General features: G+C 51.6%; 8 protein-coding genes and 1 non-coding gene across 9 annotated transcripts; 6 read left to right on the plus strand and 3 right to left on the minus strand.

The window, feature by feature from the left end:
• Positions 1–64: 64 nt before the first annotated feature.
• On the plus strand, positions 65–136 carry BU24DRAFT_t40. Its single transcript has one exon. It is a non-coding gene; the product is annotated as a tRNA-Arg (tRNA).
• Positions 137–290: 154 nt separating this feature from the next.
• Positions 291–2565, plus strand: BU24DRAFT_422588 (Trimethyllysine dioxygenase). The gene is made up of 10 exons (XM_033528024.1): positions 291–521; positions 579–603; positions 653–793; positions 854–948; positions 998–1015; positions 1065–1131; positions 1186–1249; positions 1303–1399; positions 1455–1554; positions 1614–2565. The coding sequence occupies exons 1-10, from the start codon at positions 481–483 to the stop codon at positions 2370–2372; spliced, it is 1407 nt and encodes a 468-aa protein (XP_033384590.1). The 5' UTR covers positions 291–480; the 3' UTR covers positions 2373–2565.
• A 292-nt stretch (positions 2566–2857) lies between these two features.
• On the minus strand, positions 2858–3668 carry BU24DRAFT_462432 (rer1 protein-like protein; the record flags this gene model as incomplete). Its single annotated transcript, XM_033532010.1, has 4 exons — positions 2858–2943; positions 3013–3309; positions 3375–3492; positions 3603–3668. The coding sequence occupies 4 exons, from the start codon at positions 3666–3668 to the stop codon at positions 2858–2860; spliced, it is 567 nt and encodes a 188-aa protein (XP_033384591.1).
• A 289-nt stretch (positions 3669–3957) lies between these two features.
• BU24DRAFT_422590 (enoyl-CoA hydratase mitochondrial precursor) lies at positions 3958–5087 on the plus strand. Its single transcript, XM_033528025.1, has 2 exons — positions 3958–4200; positions 4317–5087. The coding sequence occupies exons 1-2, from the start codon at positions 4062–4064 to the stop codon at positions 5045–5047; spliced, it is 870 nt and encodes a 289-aa protein (XP_033384592.1). The 5' UTR covers positions 3958–4061; the 3' UTR covers positions 5048–5087.
• Positions 5088–5453: 366 nt separating this feature from the next.
• BU24DRAFT_422591 (uncharacterized protein) lies at positions 5454–7690 on the plus strand. The gene has a single exon (XM_033528026.1). It carries the CDS (start codon positions 5486–5488, stop codon positions 7424–7426), a length of 1941 nt encoding a protein of 646 aa, XP_033384593.1. The 5' UTR covers positions 5454–5485; the 3' UTR covers positions 7427–7690.
• Positions 7691–7844: 154 nt separating this feature from the next.
• BU24DRAFT_462435 (uncharacterized protein) lies at positions 7845–8378 on the minus strand (the record flags this gene model as incomplete). The annotated part of the gene is made up of 4 exons (XM_033532011.1): positions 7845–7930; positions 7989–8135; positions 8201–8230; positions 8345–8378. The coding sequence occupies 4 exons, from the start codon at positions 8376–8378 to the stop codon at positions 7845–7847; spliced, it is 297 nt and encodes a 98-aa protein (XP_033384594.1).
• Positions 8379–8627: 249 nt separating this feature from the next.
• On the plus strand, positions 8628–9477 carry BU24DRAFT_422592 (uncharacterized protein). Its single transcript, XM_033528027.1, has one exon. The coding sequence runs from the start codon at positions 8867–8869 to the stop codon at positions 9326–9328; it is 462 nt and encodes a 153-aa protein (XP_033384595.1). The 5' UTR covers positions 8628–8866; the 3' UTR covers positions 9329–9477.
• Positions 9478–10398: 921 nt separating this feature from the next.
• Positions 10399–15213, minus strand: BU24DRAFT_462436 (uncharacterized protein; the record flags this gene model as incomplete). The annotated part of the gene is made up of 6 exons (XM_033532012.1): positions 10399–10516; positions 10573–11023; positions 11076–11151; positions 11228–11296; positions 11347–14448; positions 14548–15213. 6 exons carry the CDS (start codon positions 15211–15213, stop codon positions 10399–10401), a joined length of 4482 nt encoding a protein of 1493 aa, XP_033384596.1.
• A 141-nt stretch (positions 15214–15354) lies between these two features.
• Positions 15355–16219, plus strand: BU24DRAFT_197453 (uncharacterized protein). The gene has a single exon (XM_033521779.1). It carries the CDS (start codon positions 15496–15498, stop codon positions 16114–16116), a length of 621 nt encoding a protein of 206 aa, XP_033384597.1. The 5' UTR covers positions 15355–15495; the 3' UTR covers positions 16117–16219.
• The last annotated feature ends 3477 nt before the right edge of the window (positions 16220–19696 follow it).

The raw sequence follows: 19696 nt of genomic DNA on the forward strand, positions 1-19696 counted from the left end.
CTATCAGCTCTTTTATTGGGAATATATTTATTTTAGTTTCAAAATTTCTTTATTGTCAAGCTAAGGCACCATGGCCTAATGGTAAGGCGTTGCTTTCCGGTGGCAAAGATTGAGGGTTCGAGTCCCTCTGGTGTCGCAAATAACAATTCTTTTTTTGCCTTTTTTTGCCAATTCTTTTGTCTTTGCTCAGACTGGCAGTTCTGCGGGGTCCTCGCTTTGGGAGCTGTTCCGCGTCCAATGAATGGCAGAGTGCGGAGTCCCCCGACCCGATCGTATTTCGTATCTAGTATGCCGAGCTTCTACTTCCACTTGCCCTTTCTCGTACCACCAATCCACTCACCCCTCACTACGCAGAGCAATTGAAACTCTTCTATCTTTATTTCTCTTTTTCTTTTGTGAGGATAAGAACGGTCGTTTGTCACCTTGTACATAGTCATTGGGAATACATTTTTGCTGGCCAACACATCATTACGACTCAATATGCGGTCTATGGTAGCAGCAAGACGAGCAGTCCGCCAAAGGTAATGCGACACATTTCCATATCAAGATCAACAGCCTTTTAATAATCAGGAATACAGCAACTTCTTGCGTCCGACAAACCAGGTATGATTATGGTCAATTACTTTTCTAATTTGGCTTACTGAATGTTCAGGCTCTGTCCACTACGACAATTGCGCCTGTGAGCTCTTGTACTCAATTAAGACGGGTATCGGATGTCTCAAAGAGGATTCCTTTGCCCCGTGTGACCTCAGCTGTTCCGAACGCGAAACGTCAGTTTGCGACATTGGAGCGAGTAAGACACGATACATTTTCTTGACCGGAAAGTACTTCCAAACTAACAATGAATTGATAGGGGGTTCGTGAGGACGTCATACTTGCCGATAATCTTTATCAAAACGTCGATATCAAAGTGACTAACAATCATGTCCAAGTCGACGGAAAGGAAGTGTAGGACTTCATCCATTCCCATAATTCAATATTAAGCTAACAAGTATAGTCCCAATATCTGGTTGAGGTAACCATGTCCGTACCAATTCTACTGTACATTATTGACAGTGGCGTAGAGACAACTGCCAGTGCCACGAATGTATCCATGAAGCTACTCGACAACGTCTCCTTGATACTTTCAACGTAGATATTTCCCCTTTATCTTCCTGCCATGTGCTGTAATCTGACTATGTATAGATACCCAAGGATCTTGCAATTGACTCCGCCGAAGTGGGCACTGACCAAAGCGTCAATATCACATGTATGTCTTCAGGGCACAATCAATATACAGATTTGGTTGCTAATCAACAAAAGGGAACGACGGCCACCAAAGTGTTCTTCCTGGTTCATTACTGAGATCAGTAGCTGGCGATGCAGAATCACGATCTACTATCCGTCAAGGACTCACGAAGTGCGTAGACTACAAATCGCGATTATCTATGAACATCTACTAACGCCATTTCCAGGACGAGTCTATGGGACAGCACGATATCAAAGAATCCACCACTTGTATCCGCAGCCGACATCAACCAGGGCACTGGCCTCGAAGACCTTGTCATCAAGATCGTACGCCTTCCACTCCTTCCATTTATCCCAAATCTTCAACACTAACCCCTCATCCCCAGCGCGAGCACGGATTCTGCTACGTCGAGATTCCCTCAAGCGATGGCCGAGACCCGGACTTCCTCCTCCAAACCACGCAAGATGTGCTCAAGAAGATCGCCTTCATCCGCGAGACGCACTACGGCGGCTTCTACGACTTTACCGCGGACCTCGCCTCGGCGGACACCGCGTACACCAACATCGCGCTCGAAGCCCATACCGACAACACCTACTTCTCCGACCCGGCGGGACTCCAGGCCTTCCACTTGATATCGCACACCGACGGCGAGGGCGGCGCCTCCCTGCTCGTCGATGGCTTCAAAGCCGCTGCCGACCTGCAGAAACAGGATCCGAAAGCATACGACATTCTCTCTGACGTGAACGTTTACGCCCACGCTTCAGGCAACGATGGCATCTCAATCCAGCCGTACCGCGGATTCCCCGTGCTCGAGCATGACCCCGCGACTGGGAGGTTGCTGCGCGTGCGCTGGAACTCGTCCGACCGCGCGGGCATCGAGCTGCCGATCGAGAGGGTCGAGGAGTGGTACGATGCGGCGCGCAAGTTCAACGATCTGCTGAAGTTGAAGGAGAATGAGTATTGGGAGCAGCTTGTCCCGGGCAGGATTCTGATCTTTGATAATTGGAGGGTTATGCATGGGCGCAGTTCGTTCACGGGGAAGAGGAGGATCTGTGGAGCTTATATCAATCGCGATGATTGGCTTTCTAGATTCAAGATCGCGAGGTTTGGGCAGGATGGTGTGCTCAAGGAACTGGGTGTGTAAGACAGATGTTTGGATTCGTATATACTTGCGTCTGTCTCGAGTCATGCCAGGCACTCGGGAACCGTCTGATAGTCCTCACAGTCTCAGCCACTCGTATCTAAGACTGGTGAAATCAGAAAACCCTGATTGGATGTTTCGCATCACATACTCTGCATATCAATACATGACAAACTTGAGACAAATAGTCTCATTATCTGTACAAAATCTAGTTTCGTGCGCCGTTTCCACCATCCATCCATCCGTTAAAGACGTCGTAGTCTTACCGTTCTTTTCATCCTTCCCGACTGCAAACCTTTGCGACCCAAAAAATATGGAGGTTAGAAAGTTGTCGCAGCCTGGTATAAGAAGCGAAAGTAGTTCTATGCTTTACAAAAATGCTAGTTCCAGAAAAATTGGTGGGGCTGAAGATGATAATCCGCAAGCCAAATTATTTCGCCCCCAGCTACTATTGCTGCCACCGCTGCTCAAACGAAAATGAATGGCATTTATTTCGCGGCGCCTGGGTAGCGCGTCTTTCCGACGGTGAAGGGAACGTAACGGTACTTGATCATGTGCTGGATTTGTCGTCGCACTGTAGTCTAAAGTCAGCGAATGTTGATATCGAGGATGATTGCAGCACGACTGCTTTGCCAGAACTTACTCGTCAATCCAAAGAGAATCAACCAGTATACCACCAAGACGGGCCAGAAGACTGGCAAGTTGAAGACCTCGAACCAGCTGCAGACGAAGCCAATGGCGATCGCTTTGGTCGTGCTGTACCAGAACTTGAACTCTGGAAGCCTGCGGACAAAAGGTCGGAACTCCTCCTCCTCCTTGGTGGGGAGTCCACCGGCTTGTCCGTCCTCCATTCCCTCATCTTGTTCGAGCGAAGGGTCGAATTTCGGTGAGAGGAAGGCGAGGAAGAGATTGAGGAGGTAGATGCCTAGAGAATAGGCAACTGCGGGGTTGTTAGAACGGTTGATTCAATTGTATTTGTCCGATTGTGTAGGATTAAGAGCGTACCAATGTACCAGCCTTGCGCGATGAATATCCGGAGGGCGAAAAAGAGGAAGAGAACCCCTGTGCCAACCCATCTGTAGGTGGTGAAAGGTGTCGACTTGTCCAAGTAACTTTGAAATATCTGAAACACCATCCCCTGTCAGCGAAATCCATTCATTAGAGAATCTTCCATGGCTCATCGCAATCGTATTCTTCGAAAGACGATGTCCATGCGATTGATGGTCTACGCACCCTGCCAAATTTCGTCGTTTGCGCAGTAACAGCGGCGAAAGGGGTATCTGGCTCCGGAGCGTCCATAGCGGCGGTCGTGATATCTGATTCTGTATGATTCCTTGATATTTCGGTCGTCCCCGAAGGCTATAACTAGTCGTACTTCGTTGTCGTGGAAAGGTTGAAGTTGTTGAGCGCAAGATCGCAAAAGTGGCTGCGTGTTCTTGAGGCTGTGGTTGACTATCATTTGCCCAGACCATTGGGCCGTGCCATCCTTGGAAGGGGCAATCCATGCCTTACCGCATGCGTCTAGTGCGGTACCCGGGAGAGCTTTGTCGTCACTACCGAGGTCTGCCGATGCTATCCTCCCCGTCTTCACGAGTTCTTAACAACTGATTTTTCTACATTCTTGAGATATTCTCAGTTGTTGGAGAGCAATTGCTTTTTTCTTTGTTAAGACGCCCTTGAAAAATTATAAACATGCAGTCACTACGAGCTTCAACGAGGGTAGCATCCCAATTCCGAGCAGCAGCATTCCCCAGATATGTTAGGACGTATGCGGAGGGGAAATCCTACGAGCATATCAAGGTTTCCTCACCGAAACCGGGTGTTGGATTCAGTCAGTTACATCACTCTCTTAAACTCTAATATGCATTCCGCCCATGGAGAGCAGCCTGCAATAAACACAATTCGAACCATATTGGTCTTGCGCATGCACATACTAACGTCACTTAGTCGAGCTCAACCGACCTAAAGCTCTCAATGCCCTCTGCACCCCTCTGATCCTCGAACTCAACTCCGCTCTCCGAAACTACCAGGCCGATAACAGTATCTCAGCCATCGTTCTCACCGGTTCGGAGCGCGCTTTCGCTGCCGGCGCCGATATCAAAGAGATGAAGGATCTCTCCTTCGCGGATGCATATGGCGCTGATTTCATTGAGACATGGTCAGACCTCGTCACATTCTTGAAGAAGCCTCTCATCACGGCAGTAAACGGATATGCACTTGGCGGAGGTTGTGAATTGGCTATGATGGGTGACATTGTGTATGCCAGCAACAGTGCAGTATTTGGCCAACCGGAGATCAAGCTTGGTGTCATCCCCGGTGCTGGTGGGTCTCAAAGGTTGACCAAAGCGATTGGAAAGTCAAGAGCCATGGAAGTCATACTCACAGGAGATAACATTTCGTCCAAGCAAGCGGGCGAGTGGGGTCTTGTAGCCAAGGTCTTTGAGACTCCTCAGGAGTGTGTTGATGGCGCCTTGGCCACGGCAGCAAAGATAGCTGGCTACAGCCAGATTGCTGTCAAGGCAGCTAAGGAGGTGGTTAACAAGAGCCAGGATCTTGGTATTCGAGAGGGTGTTGAGTTTGAGAGGAGGGTTTTCCATGGTCTTTTCGGTAGCGAGGACCAGAAGATTGGCATGACAGCTTTTGCCGCAAAGAAGAAGGCCGAGTGGTCAAACAAATAGATTACTACTGTCTTATCAAAATAGAAACACATTATCTTGCAAGCATTCCATCTTCATGTTGAAGTAAGTACCAATACCTCGTATATTCGAATGATCCCAATTTTCTGTCCGATGGTAAAAATTTGATACCAACGAATGCAATAAATTCAGACAGGTTGTATCTATCGTGCAGGTATGACAATAGAGTCTGTCGATTATTCTTACCAGCTCAAGCGAATACAATGTTTACCGAATTTGGCAATCTATGCAATGAGTGTCGAACGCAGTGACCTAGACGACGGCCGTTCGCCGGAACCCAAAGCGCTAAGGCGTGATGAATTGAACCGCCCACTCTGCGCTTATGACATCACGACATATCAGCTGGTCTCACCCGATCTTATCAGATCTTCCTTTCATCATCGACCTAGGTAGGTACTCGAAACAACATCATACCCGCCCATGGATTCCCTCCCGCTTTCATGGACGCGGGACGTCCTTAGATTTTCCTTGTACGCTACAGCATCGTCCGACATCTCTCATGCTACAGAAGGAGAGTCTGGCGGCGGCGAAGGTCCGGGCGCCGGCCGTGATCCGCGATTCCGCAAGCTGATTGAGGCGATACTGTTTTCGAGAAGACTTGTCCCGACATACAACCTCGCTCTTTTGGTGATCTTGGTAGTATTCACATCCTGGCACTGGGGAGAGAAGTATGCACTAGCCCGCCGGCGAAAGATCAGGCAAAGAGACCTCAAGATCAAGAAAGAGGAGGTCCCGCAAGATGCACCGGATGATGTATGGTCGTCGAGTAGTAGCACCATCGAGGGGACTGTAACCCCTCCAGATGCTAAGAAAAGCATCGAACCTCCGGATGAAGAGACTCCCCTCCTTTCCATTGGTGGATCTCGAAAACGATACACCAGATCGAGTCTCAAGAAATCATTCTACCTTATCAGGTCTGGGCTTCAATATCAACCGCCACCGATACCAATCATCAACAAGACGCTCCCGCCAAATTCGGTGTCTATCTTCGTCCTGTTCTACCTGGGTCTTAATGTCTTCTACAGCATCTACGGGGTTCCACACGAATTGATGTATATATTCGTCTTCACTGATCGCTGCGGAATGCTCATCGTCGCCAATCTCCCTCTGCTCTACCTCCTCGCTGCAAAGAACCAACCTATCAAGTTCCTGACGGGACATTCGTATGAATCGCTAAACATCTTCCATCGCCGCGTGGGCGAGCTCCTGGTACTGGCGGCACTCTTGCATTTCCTTGGGATCATTCTGGTCTGGTACATGCTGCTTCGGCGAATGGGCCAGACGCTCATGCATCTACTCTTCGAGAGAATCATCTTGACGGGTCTGACGGCTTTCATGTCCTACGTGGTGCTCTACTTTACATCCCTAGGGAGCTTCAGGAAGCGCTGCTACGAAGTGTTCCTCGCAACGCATGTCTTCCTACAGCTTGCAGCACTAGTCCTTGTCTTCTTCCACCACCACGGCGCACGCCCATACATAATCATCTCAGCCATCATCTTCACCGCCGACCGCATCGTCCACCGTCTCTGGCTGAAATCCTCCTCCCACCCCGCCAACCTCACCGTCCTCGAAGACGACGAGACAATCGTTCTCTCATCGAACTGGGACGTCGCCACCTCCCCAAACAAACCCCACAACATCCTCACCGGCACCTCAATGGCCCACGGCTGGAAACCCAACGACCACGTCTTCCTAACCGTACCCTCGATCTCCAAAAAATACATTTTCCAATCCCACCCCTTCACCATCTTCTCCGCCGCACCCACTTCCGACCCATCATCCCCCTCATCTAAACCCCACGCCTGGTTCAACCTCCTCATCCGCGCACAAGGCTCATCCGGCTTCACACGCACCCTCCTCGACTACGCACGCTCTCACCCAACCACCCGAATCCGTCTCGACGGGCCGTACGGCTCCTCGCACGCCCTCGACGTCCTCGAGGACTCCGACACCGCCGTCGTCGTCGCAGGCGGATCGGGCATCGCAGTCGCGTACCCGCTCCTCTGGGCGCTCCTCCACCCCACCCTCGACGACATCGAGACCGCGAGGGGCTCTCGGACGGGTAGGAAAGTCCGCCTGCTCTGGGTCGTGCATTCTGCGTCCCACGCGTCGTGGGTTCCCGCAGAGAAGATGAAGGAGCTTCGGGAGTGGGGGCTCGAGGTGCTGGTGACGCCGCCGACGAGCGAGGCGGGCAGGCCAGATGTTAGGGGTATTGTGGAGGAGTGGGCGGCGAGGGAGGGGAGGACGGGGGTGGTAGTGTCGGGCCCGGATGGTATGGTGAGGGATGTGAGGAATTCGTGTGCTGGGTTGATGGCTTCGGGGGTGGATGTGAGTGTGCAGGTTGAGAAGTTTGGGTGGTAGGACTGTGGAAGGGAGCGGTGTGGTGGGCCGGGATATCAACTTGACGACACTTGGGCGATACATGGTGTTAACGGGCGTTCACGACATTTCCTTTCTGGTGTTTCCCTTCAGGCATCTCCGTCACTATATCTTGAGTTTACAGCAACGTAGATCTCCGGTCCTTTCTTCATATACAGGGACATATACAAACATACAACATTTATACAGATTTCTTATACAACGCTTCCACTATTCGTACAACGACAACAAATCACACATACATCCCACACATGAAATTAAACCAATCCATTCATTTGCATTGCCGTATCATTTCATTATCAATTTCAGCCCACATCGTTCCCCATCGCCACCTCCGTCCACTCTTCCACATCATATCGTACAATCTCATCCCCCCCTCTCCCAAACACAGTCAACCGACCTACTGCGGCACATTCGGATCCTCCCTCTTCAACCCCACCGCCTCGCCCCCCGCCTTCGTCGTTCCCGAAACCGCATTCCCCGCCGCTATTTCACACCCACCCATTAGCACCCATCCCCCTTTCCTTAGGGTTGATTCACGTACCTTTCGTCGTATCCCCCAAACCCCCCGTGACACCGGTAACAGTGTCCCCGACACCCTTTCCAAGGCCAGACACGGTGTTGCCGAGCGTGTCGGTGGCGCCCGAGAGGCCTTTTCCTAGCGTGTCGGTTGCGGTGCCTAGGGTGTTTCCTATATACTTCTTTTAGCATGTTTTGGGGAAAAGGGGGAGGAAGGGGAGGGGAGGGGAGACGTACCGATGCCGCCGGCTGCGGTGCTGAAGAAGCCTGTTTGGGGTGGAGATGTTAGTTTATGGGTTTGAGTTTGGGGGGGGGATTGGGGTGGAGGTTATGGGGGAGGTTATGGGGAAGGGGAGGGAGAGGTGGAGTGGCGAGACGGACCCTTTTGTTGGTTTTGGGACGGTTGGTCGGACATGTTTGTTTTTCTTTTCTTATATCAAGGAGTTGTATAAAGAGTTCGAGGTTCGTTTGGTATGTTTTCGTGGGAAAGATGGGTTGAGTTGAGTTCAGTTAGATATTTAAGTTAAATATGTAGTAGAGTATGGAAAGTCGATTGTTATGTAAGTAGCCAAACAGCTACCCATAAATGCCTTTATAGCTAGTTAAGTGTCGCTGTAATTAACAGCGGTAGCACTAGCGATGTGTCTGATACTCTCTCTCCGCAGCACATCTGAGACAGCTACATCATAGCCCTATGACGTAGCCAACCCTCCTCCACCCTCCACCACATCCCATCGAAACGGACAAATCTCCCAAACGTCCTTCCCGTCCAATGACCACCGCCTCGATCCCATCGATCGCAGCATCCTATGAAACGCATAAGGCTGCATCTCCAGCTCCGCGGATTGGTCGCGTTGCGTTGCGTAGTTGTGAGGTAGAGTGGGTAGGGCGAAATCGAATCGAATGCACATCATCGGCGCCAGGGATCTGCCTCCCTCGTTCCCTCGCTCCCGCCTGTCGTTGAGTACGAGTACTTACACGTGGAAGGTTATGGAGGCAAAGCGAGTGGGTATTGATTTTCTCGATCCTTGTGCGTGGGCAGACGTTGGGCGCCACATGCGTGTGCCCATCGGAGATGCGTTGCGATCCACGGTTCAACACCTAATGGTTGTGGCCAATGGGGATGACGTTGGAAGAATGCAACCAACTTGTGCTTTGCGTTCTCTGGAGGAAAGACCTCGTGCATCGAAATGTGTGTTGTACTCGCACGTACGATGTATCTCATATATGCAAAAGGAAAAAGAACAAAGTGTTGACGTTTACTATTTTGGCCTTTTTGCCTTTGTGAATCCATGCGCGTATGTCGTTCCCTACCTCCTAAATGACCGTACATATGTACGAGTATTAGGTTTATGCAATCTATGACAGTAGTTTATCTTGCTCATGCTGTCTTCAATTTTCCTTTTTGCTTAGGCGAAATAGCAGAACGGTGTATGTTTGTCTGCGTTGTCTGTCTAGGTCTCTGTCAAGCGACACCATTATACCTCTATTTTGTCTTTTCAATTTAACATGAGATTTCTTGTAACTAGGACAGTACGAGTATGTATGTATGTATAAACGTACATTCACATTCATATATACATGCAAACCATCTCGAACACTCCAATTACAACCACATCGCCCTACCCCATCACATCACATCCTATCCTACTCTCCCCCACCTCCCTACGTCGTATAAAAAAGAGACAAAGGAGAGAAATACAAGCACACGTAGTGCACACGATCAGAAACAACAATGGAAGACGTAGTAGTGAAAGTTTGTTTTGCACCCTCTAATCTGTGATAATGAAGCAGTAGCAGCAGTCACCGACTATCAGACATGAAAAGTGAGAGATGATATAAAAGTATCAGGACGTCGGGCGGAAGAGAGAAGAAAAACCAGACATTGATCCCCCCCCTATCCTCCCAATCCATCCATCCATACACGCACTCACACACTACACACACACAGGCAAAACGTAAGGTTCAGAGTTTCTCAAAGAGCCCCACCGCGCACGCCCGGAAACGCCGTTTGTCGAAAGTATAACCCATCCGTCCATCCATCGAAAGGGGGAAGAAGAAGAAAAGATGATGAAAAAAAGAACCATCGCATTATAAAAAAAAGAAGAAAGAGGTCGGAGGGAGAAAGAAGGGAGGAGGCATGAAAAAGGTCCGCGGAAGAAAAACACCGCCAACCCCGATCCCCCCCTTTATCCATTTTTTGTGACCGTGGGACCCCCCCCTCGGGCAACAAAACAGAAACTTTTGTTCGTTCGATCGATCCTCTGACACAATGCTGAAAATGAACCCCGCAAAATGCAATCAAATGCGCAATGCCCCGTCTATGCAACAGAGATTAGATTACCGCGTGTTTGGCCGTCTATGGGTATAACCTTTAACACGCTCGAAAAACCATGGCATCGGTAAGAAGAAGGTAATCCTGGAAGGCGTTGGGCCTATTCCTTGGACTCGGCCGGTGCGGGAGCCGACTTCTGCACCGGTGGCGATGAAGCCGTTGAAGGTGGAGAGCCAACTTCGCCCGCGCCTTCGCTGTTCTCTAGAGCGGCAAGCGCACTGGTGATGGTTAGTATCGATTACACTCAAGGTTCTCGTGCAGTGGGTTGTCTTACCTGAAAGAGTTCATGTGCGTAGTAGACTCCTTCTCTTTCTGAACTGGAGTGGCGGTGCGGGATGAACCACCAGACTCATCTCCGCGACCGATCATACCACCTGGACCGAGGCCACGACGGCCACTGCTGCTTCGGCTACCGAGCATGGAAGGACCGAAAGAGCTGGAGCTGTTGATGTTACGTCCAGACGCACCCTTGGAGAGCTTGCGGAGGTCGTCCATCTGCACACGACCACTGGGGTAGTCTTGAGGTGGTGGCATGTTTCCGGAGAATGATCGAGCATCGCCGCGTCCAACGGGAGGACGGGCACCACCACGCTGGTTGGAACGCTGTCGCTCCATCTCCTTGGCTTGCTGAGCGGCAGCAGCTTCTTGATGGATCTCTGCAATGGTCTTGGGGCCCTTTGCGTCGCCCTTGGAATCCCTCCAGCCAGCTTTCCTGAGATCGTCCACTGTGACATTGTTAGCATGTGTCTAACGCCTCATGATAAGAGTTCAACTTACAATCCATGAGAGAGAACTTGAGACGGGAGTTCAATCCAGGCATCTCAATGATCTTGTGGATACGCTCAAAGTAGACCTGTTCACATTAGGATATATTCAAAAGGGGCAGTGGCAATGGGCAGGCAGTGTTTGGATGGGGAAGGTCTACTTACTTGAATCATCTTGTTGCCCGACTCGGCATTCTGAGACATAGTGAAACCGACAGTACGAAGAAGTTTGACCTGCATATGACGTTAGTGATGACCATACCAATGTGACGAAGTATACATACCAAACTCTCAATAGCCGACTCGTCAGGCTCGCCCTCAAAGTCGAGGAGCTTGAGCACACACTCGTGCATAATCCTGAGAGTAAGCATACCGAGCTTGTAAAGCTCACCGATGAACTGGATGAGACCGAGACCCTTACGCTTGGCAGCGGCGGCGATGTAGTACTCGTCAGACAGAAGAGCAGCCTCCTGGGCAGCCTCCTCGGGCTTGGTGGGCAGGTTGACCTCCCAACCACGCTCGAACTCCTCTTGACAGCGGTTGAGGAGGTACTTCCTGAAGAGTGCACCACCAACAACGGGGTTGCCAGCCTTGTCCTTGATGGTCTCGTCACGGATGTCAGTAGGCATGGTGGCAAGCATCTTCTGGCAGAATCGGGCGTAGAGGCTGGACCAGTGGCTCTCGTCACAGGCCTTCTCGAACGTCAAGGCAATGACCTGTCGGAGAGTGCGTCCGTCAGACTCATCCCTCGACTGGGCGGAGATCTCGAGAATCTGGTCGGAGATCTTGTCGAACTTCTCGGGAGTCATCTTGTTCAAAGCAGCCTTGACCTTACGTTGCACCAGATCAGGAGCCATGTGGCCAGTGGTAGGCTGGGCGGGGGCGCCGGACTGTGCGGTGGGTTTCCAACCAGTCTGGCTCCTCTCGAGGGCCTTGATGTCCATGCCGGCGGTCAAAGGCATAGCTGCCTCCTCCTTCTTGGAGGTCTTGCTGCCTCCCTCCTTGCCTCGCCTAGAGCCACGGCCGCCGGAGCTACCAGCACGGCCAGACACGTTCTGGAAAGAGCCATTGCGGACCATCTGGGGAGGAACGGGGAAGCCACCTGGGCGGCCACCGATGACTGCCGCAAGAGGGTTGACCATGGGGCGGTTGTTGGACATCTTGAAGCGCTCCTCGGAAGTGGTGTTGGGGGGAAGAGAGGGCCTGAAGCCACCGCTGGCACCGAAGTTGCCCATTGATGGTGGAACGACACCCTTGTGCGAGGCTTGACGGCTGGACATGCCGCCTGGTCGTGCGGAATTGGGAGGACGAGCGGAGTCGGTGGAGTCGCCAACGGTCTCCTTGAGCTTCATGTCCCAATCGACAGATGGCTTCTCCTTGAAGACATCCTGGAATTGGAGCAAGAAGTCCTTGTCGTACTGGCGGCCCTTGCTCTTGTGCGAGGGGTTGAGCGCGGGATTAGGAGACTTGATACCCTCGGGGTAGTTGATCAGCTCGTTCCTGACCTGGAGGAAGCGAGCCGACTTGAGGGACTGCATGGCGGGAGTTGGCTGAGCAGGCTCGACAGCCTTGCTGGGATCGATCTTGAGGTTGGCCGGCTTGGGCTTGGGAGCGGAGATCTTTGGCTGGGTAGGGGTAGGAGCAGCAGACTCGGTGGGAGTGGAGGCACCGCTGTCGGTGGCTCCCAAAGTAGCACCAGGGCCGAACTGGGTGTTCTTCTTGAGGCCAGCGAAGAGTTTGGCAGCCTCCTCGTCTTGCTGCCCTCCCTTTGCGGCCTCGCGAGCCTCGGCCTCTGCCTCGAGCTTCCTCAGGCGCTCGTCCTCCTTCTTTCGCTGCTCCTCGAGCTTGCCGGCCTCGGCGGCCTTCTCGGCAGCCTTCTTCTCCTTGAAAGCCCGCTCCCTCTCCTCCTCTTCCTTCTCCTGGGCTTCCATCTCGGCAATCATGCGCTCGAACTCTTCCTCTTCCTTCTTCTTCGCTGCCTCTGCGTCCAGCTTCTTCTGCTCCTCATCGGCCTTGGCCTTCTCGGCGGCCTCTGCCTCCTCCTTCTCCTTGGCGGCCTTCTCTTCAGCCTCCTTAGCTGCCTTCTCGGCCTCCTCCTTCGCCTTGGTCTCAGCCTCCTCAGCAGCCTTCTTCTCGGCCTCTTCACGGGCGAGATTCTCGGCTACCTGGCGTCGGAACTCGGCCTTCTTCTCGTCGTCCGTCTTGGTTATGGTGCTCTCGCTGCGGCTGTGAGTAGATCCGGTGGCGCTGGGAACTCGCGGCGGAGGGGTTGGCGTGGCGACGACGACAGGAGACTTGGGAGGAGCGGGGGAAGCAGATTTCTTATCGAAGTTGAGGACCTCGCCATCGGGGTTCTTGATGATGATGGCCTTGCTGGCCTTCTTGGGTGGAAGCGAGAAGCTCGACGCTGGTGCTGGGCTGTTCGATCCTACGCTGGGAGTGGGATTGTGAGTAGAGACGTGAGGCATGGAGGGAGTCGAGGGCTGAGCAACGGCAGAGGTGGGTCGCTCAGACATGTTGGACGGGGTGCGAGACATGCTCTGAGGCTGGGGCTGCTGGTAACCTCCCATGTACGTAGGCGGCATGTGAGGGAAAGCGGGACCGCGGCTGGGGCTCGTGGCGTAGATGCTCTGCTGCATGCCCTGCATCGGCATCGGGTACTGCTGGTGAGGGTAGAACGATTGCTGGTAGGGATCCATCGTGTTCGGCGCACCGTACATGCCCTGCTCGTTGAGTACTGTTAGATAGGAGTTGTAATGTTGATTGAAAGAGAAATTAGGAGATTGAGATGGAATCAGGAAGTCTGACTGCCCGGCAGATGGATGGAAGGTGGGCTCCCTCACACTTGCAGGAGAGTCGACTCGAGACGCAGGCAATTGCTGAAAGGAAATGTTGTCCGCAAACTGGGACTGATTCGCAAACCCGAGAGAAGAAGGAGGAGGAGAAGAAGGAGAAGAAGAAGAAGAAAATTGATGAGGAGGAAATGAGAAATTGTTGAGCATATGAGAAGGTGTACGAACCGGTGGCTGATAGCCGGTATGAGGAGGATAGTATTGGCCGGCGAACTGTGGTTGCTGATGGATCTGAGCCGGAGGCATCGCGGGAGAGCGGTATGGCGAGCCTGGCGGAGGAACTTGAGGTTGGAAACCAGAAGCTGGGTTGCCTCGCGGCTGGTGTGGGGAAGGACGGAATGGCTGGGGAGAGTGGCCCATTGGGTTGTAGCTAGGACCGAAACTGCCACGGCCGCGTCCGCTGTTCTGCTGGTAGGGGCGATTGTTGTTGAAGTTGTTGCCCATGGAATCCGAGTGAGCAGATTGCGAGCTCTGACGGCGCAGATGTTGCGCTTGGGGCAAATTGTTGGCGTTGGGCTGCGAAGGGGTGCGAGCCTAGAAAATTATATGTCAGTACTGGTTCCAACAAAAAGTTCACACCCGCTCTGCTGGGGGAAAAAAAAGTTGCAATGGAAAACTGTTGGGCAAACTTACATTTGGCTCAGCACCCTCGCTACCGCCACCGAACGATAGGCCTGGACGGTCAGGCAGTCCTGTCGAGCTGGGCTTGCCACCGCTGAACTGGGGAATAGGAGTCGGCGAGTGGGCAGGAGAGGCCACGCGAGGGTTCGGGACCTGCATCGCGCCTTGCTGGTCCTGAGGAACCTGAGCAGGTGCTGCGTGGGCGGGAGCAGGAGAGCCGCTCATTGCGCCGAATTTCAAGCCCGAGGGGGCCCTGTTGGCAACGGGGCCACCGTTGGGGATGAAGCCACTTGTTCCAGCGGCGGAGATGGTGACGGAAGACTTGCGGCTGTGATCACCTTGGGAGGGAGTGCCATTTGCGCTGCTGCTGTTCACGATGGTGGGAGCCATGGTGGGTACGGCAGGCTGGATGGGTGTCTTTCCGTTCACCGGGGAAACCGAAGCGCGCTTTCCATGCTGCGGGTTCTGCTGTCCTCCCACTGCCACGGGCGGCGTAGCACTGGACGCGATCGGAGGAGATGAGACCTTCTTAGTCGCGTTGGCGTACGAGCGGGCAGTGGGTTGAGCCGTTCCAGCGGCCACGTTGGCGGATGATCCTGTGGAGGGAGCAGGCGCTGCGGTAGCGTTCTGGGAAGCGGCGATCGTGGGAGTTTGCGCGTTCGGGACGGATGCACTCATTAGAAGGTCGTGGGGAGTGGTCGTGGACGTCGAGGTCGTCGAGCGAGGAAGGCGCAAAGGGTGAGTGAGAGAGGATTGAGGAATCGCAGGAGGGCTCGCAGTTGACGATGGCGATGGCGATGGGCCGCTGGTCGTGGTTGCGAGTGAGGATGGCGACGGGCGTTGAATGTCAAATTCGCGGCTGGCCGAGAAAGTATGACGGGGAGGAATTAAAAGCGACGGGTTGGCGGTTTGACGGCGCAACAGCGGGTGTCGACTGAAGAGAGGAAGAGGAGGGCGCCGATGAGAAAGGTCAAAGGCGAAGTAAAGGGTTGGGAGCGAAGGATCAATCGAGTCGAAGGACCGAAAGAAAAATCACAGGCTCCTTGTGTGGGTGGAGGTGAAGGGAAGAAAAAAAGGGAAGGGGCGTCGTCGGGAAGAGACTCTGTCAGAACTACTATTGGGACTTCCTTCACACACAAAGTGAAAGAAGCGAGCCAAAGGTTCGATGACGGGGGGAGATGGTCCTCGGGGACGTGGATTTCAACAGATGAAACTGCGAAATCAGTCAGGGCAAACGGCTCGAGTGACGAAGTACACTGGCCGTTGCTGATGATGGAGGAGAGAAGGAGGAAGAGGAGGGGGGATGGTCTTCGTGATGAAGAAATGTTGGGTGGGAGGGAGGAGAGACGGGGCTCAACTTTTTGCGGGCGAATTGAATTGATTAGTTCAGTTGAGTTGAGGGAGAAAATTATTCTGTTGCTCGCTAAAGCCGACGTCCGCCCAATCCACGTACCGGGATCAGGCAACTATGTACCCTCTGTGCCTCTCACTCACTCTACTGCTTTGTACTCACTACTGACACACCAACCACAAGTAATTATTTACCTAGTCGTTAACTACCTCTGGGTTACGAGTAACTGATAACCAAGAGAGTGAGAGCGTCTGTGTGTTGCGTGTCCGTGTGTTACAGAGTCGAGGGTAATAGTAAGAGTCTGTGTGTAGGTACCAACCAGTACCTCATACAAGTCTGTGTGTGGGCGCAAGGTAAAGAAACGGAGGGATGGAAAAGGGAAACGCCCGACCCGGCACCCGGACAAATCATGATAGTGAAACCAGACAATTCTCCAAATGTTTATTGGTGAAGCTGAAACAATCAACCTATCGTATCGTAGACTGTTACTGTTCAATTCAATCCATTGTATTCACCATTATTACTGTACCGTCTGGTTATGTGAAAGGGTTGATACGGAGGACTAGGACTAGTCCTAGTAGAACAGTAGAAGGATGCCTCTATTCACTACCCGGTTGGTTGGCTGACGGCGTGCACGTGCATCATCATTGACTATTTCGATCAAAGTATTATTTTGATCGAAGGATGACGATTCAACCACATTGGCAGCATTGAAAAAGTCACAGTATTAATAGATGATTATATTCCACCTCTCTATCATCTTCAATTTTTTATTTATCGACATGATGGTCCATGAGGGCGATGATGGTGAAGGGAATGGATAGAAAATTCAATGTGTGTGCCCAACGCATCTCCCAACCGAGGATCCACCATCCATATTCGTAGGAACCGGATACTGGCAGACTTGGATAGTCGATAACTACTGCTAACCCATTATCCACTCGTCGATAATTTTTATTTTAGTTACCTAGAAAAGGCGAGAGTGGGGGGGAGGGGTAGAGGGGAACCTGTGTTCTCTGCCCGTCTCCATTCACCTGCCTGTGTATCAATTACGTGAATATGAACGTGAATCTGTGAATGCCCGGGCTATGAGCAAACATGCGCAGTGCGCAGTGCGGGCACAAGGGTAGCTAGGCGTGGCGATGGCGATGACATATGTCCCATGTGCATCATCCATCATCTGTCAGTCTGTAGCTAATGAGAAAGAAGGAGTCTGAGGCAGTAGTGTGGTGTGGCTAACAGAGCGTAGTGTCCAACAGATTGGCGTCGGCCAACATTCCACCGTCACCAATACTAAATACAAGTAGAAAATGGTGGTGGCCAACACAACACCAAGGGAAAACAAGAAGCATAAGGATGGATGGTAGGGCTGGGTTTCCTTTTCTCCAGAGAAGGGAATAATGCTGTAAACTCCGTACAATCCGTTACGCTCAGTCATGTCTTCAATCACAGGACCGGTCCGAGTCATCAATCCCGGCCCTGTCAAACGCAGCCATCATCATCCATGTTCTGTTCCTCACATGTTATAGGTGGTGAGGGTGATGACGAGGACGATGACTGTGACTGCGACTGTGGCTATGACGATGACGATGCGGACATCTCCAGTCTCATGTAGTTACCTACGGTGCTACGGAAGCATCTCGATAACTGTAATCAATGTCTACAGTAATGGTAATAATTATTGTTATCAAGAAGAATACTACCTAGGTATCATCAGGAAAGGATATCATACTTGACCTGAGTCTTTTATTCGGCTGCCTGATCATTCGATATTTATGATTACACCATCCCTTCCCTTGAAGTAAATATTTCTTTTTTTGGAGCTAACAGGTACATATACATGCCTCATCCCGGACACCGGATAACCACCTCTTTCTTTATCTCCTGCCCTGCCTTGGTACGTACCAAGGTAGACACATCAATCAATAGTTACCTTTCTCCACGTCAACAAAGTAAAACACAATAGCTGAAACAAAAGAAAATAAAACAAAAAAGACAACCATCCCCTCGTCCTACCTCCCTCTCGCCTCATCCCGCACCGCCCCATCTCAACCTGTCTCGTCTCGGCTCGGCTTCCCCAACCCGCATCACACCCCGTTGCCCCCAATCTAAACTGCCGAACCTACATACATACATACATACAACGCAGGAAACATATCAAATCAAATCAACCACCTCGCTATTCCCGTGCCCCGCGCCCAACCTATATTTCCTGTTCTTGTACATTATAAGTAACTAATTATCGTTCTGCCATAACTTGTTCCTCCTATAAATGGCAGCCTCGTCTCAGCGCGCGCGCGCGCGTTACCAGGTCGACGGGTAGGAGGTAGGTGGTTTATGGACTGACTGACTCGCCTCGCCATTGACACGCACGTACGCACATACGCGCAGATGGTCTACCCGTCGATAGCAATCGTACGCTGCGATGTCAATGCGTAGGTAGGAGTACTCGAGCAGACGACTCGTGGCTGGCCCGTGGGATAGGAGAATTGAATAGGAGGGCCCCCCTCTCCGGGGAGATAGGGAGAGGGAGGGGAGGGGACGCTGGGAGGCCCTGGGCGGGCGTGCGTGCTTGGACTTTGCAGGGATATATCAGGTACGTACTATGTAGAATCTAGATGGGTACATATCAATTGAAGGAGGCGTTGGAGAAAAGATAATGTTGCTATTGCGACGAATGCTTTTGCATGCTGATGTTTATGACTCCGTCAAGCATGGGAAAGTTGACACCTCTACCGCATAATCCTACTTCTCCATCTTCAGATATCACAAAGTCAAAAAGACGGTGTTCTGCTTGAACTACCATAATAAATTCTTACTCAACATATCCTCATCGCTTCTCAGGGAATCGGACATAAAGATGCCTTGGTCAATGGCGTGAACTTCAGATGCCATGAATTTCATCTACGAACGATGCAGCGGCTCTAATATAAGCATTCATAGTACAAGATTTTGCAATGCGAAATGCAGATAGGAGGGTTGATATATCTAGGACAGCAACCAAGACACAAAGAAGCGATGATGATCATAATCATGAGATAGGCGCTGCTGAAACCCACAGCGTCCAATGCTCAGCTCAATCATACCTCCCAGCTTACCCTTCCGATACGCGTAATCTCAATTCAATGTCTCAAGCTTGCTTGACAATAATCTGGGAAAAGATAGCACATACGATCTTGCACGGCAAGGTAGCTGTGGAAGAACGTGTCGAGACCATGCCTCACGGTAGATCTGGAGATAGGAATTTTTATAGGGCAAGTTCTCGGTCTGGAATTGGCATGTGAGGGCGTGTGATCGACTGATTGGTATGTGAGAGCGTGAGTTAGCTGTAGATGGAAAGTCCACTACCGCTGCTCGAGGAGCGTTATATGTATGTTATTGGGTGATGTTACGGCAACAGAATGATAGACCTCTTTCGAAGCTGGAATCGAATCAGTTTATGATGCTGAGTATTTCGTATGGTTTGCTGATCTATGATCGTGTCATTTTCTGTTGGAGTGAGAGACAAGTGATATGAGAAAGGGGAATATGGGAATAATGATGGCGGTAATTGGAAACCCGAGTGAACATTTCACTTTGGATGAGAGAAGACCGGTGATACCGGTACTTTACTACCTCGTATCATTTACCTACTGTTAGCTGGCACGGTGTCAAGTCTTCAGCATTTCGCGATTGATGAGATTATCACTCTGATGCTAGTCAACCCGTCGCTGAGATTATAATGTACAATTACCTAGCCACTCCTAATCACCTGGAACTGCTGGCTGGCACTCTGCCATATCCCTGGAAACCATCAAACGACAGTATTGC

Source organism: Aaosphaeria arxii, assembly GCF_010015735.1.
Source record: "Aaosphaeria arxii CBS 175.79 unplaced genomic scaffold BU24scaffold_4, whole genome shotgun sequence".
Classification (NCBI taxonomy): domain Eukaryota; kingdom Fungi; phylum Ascomycota; class Dothideomycetes; order Pleosporales; genus Aaosphaeria; species Aaosphaeria arxii.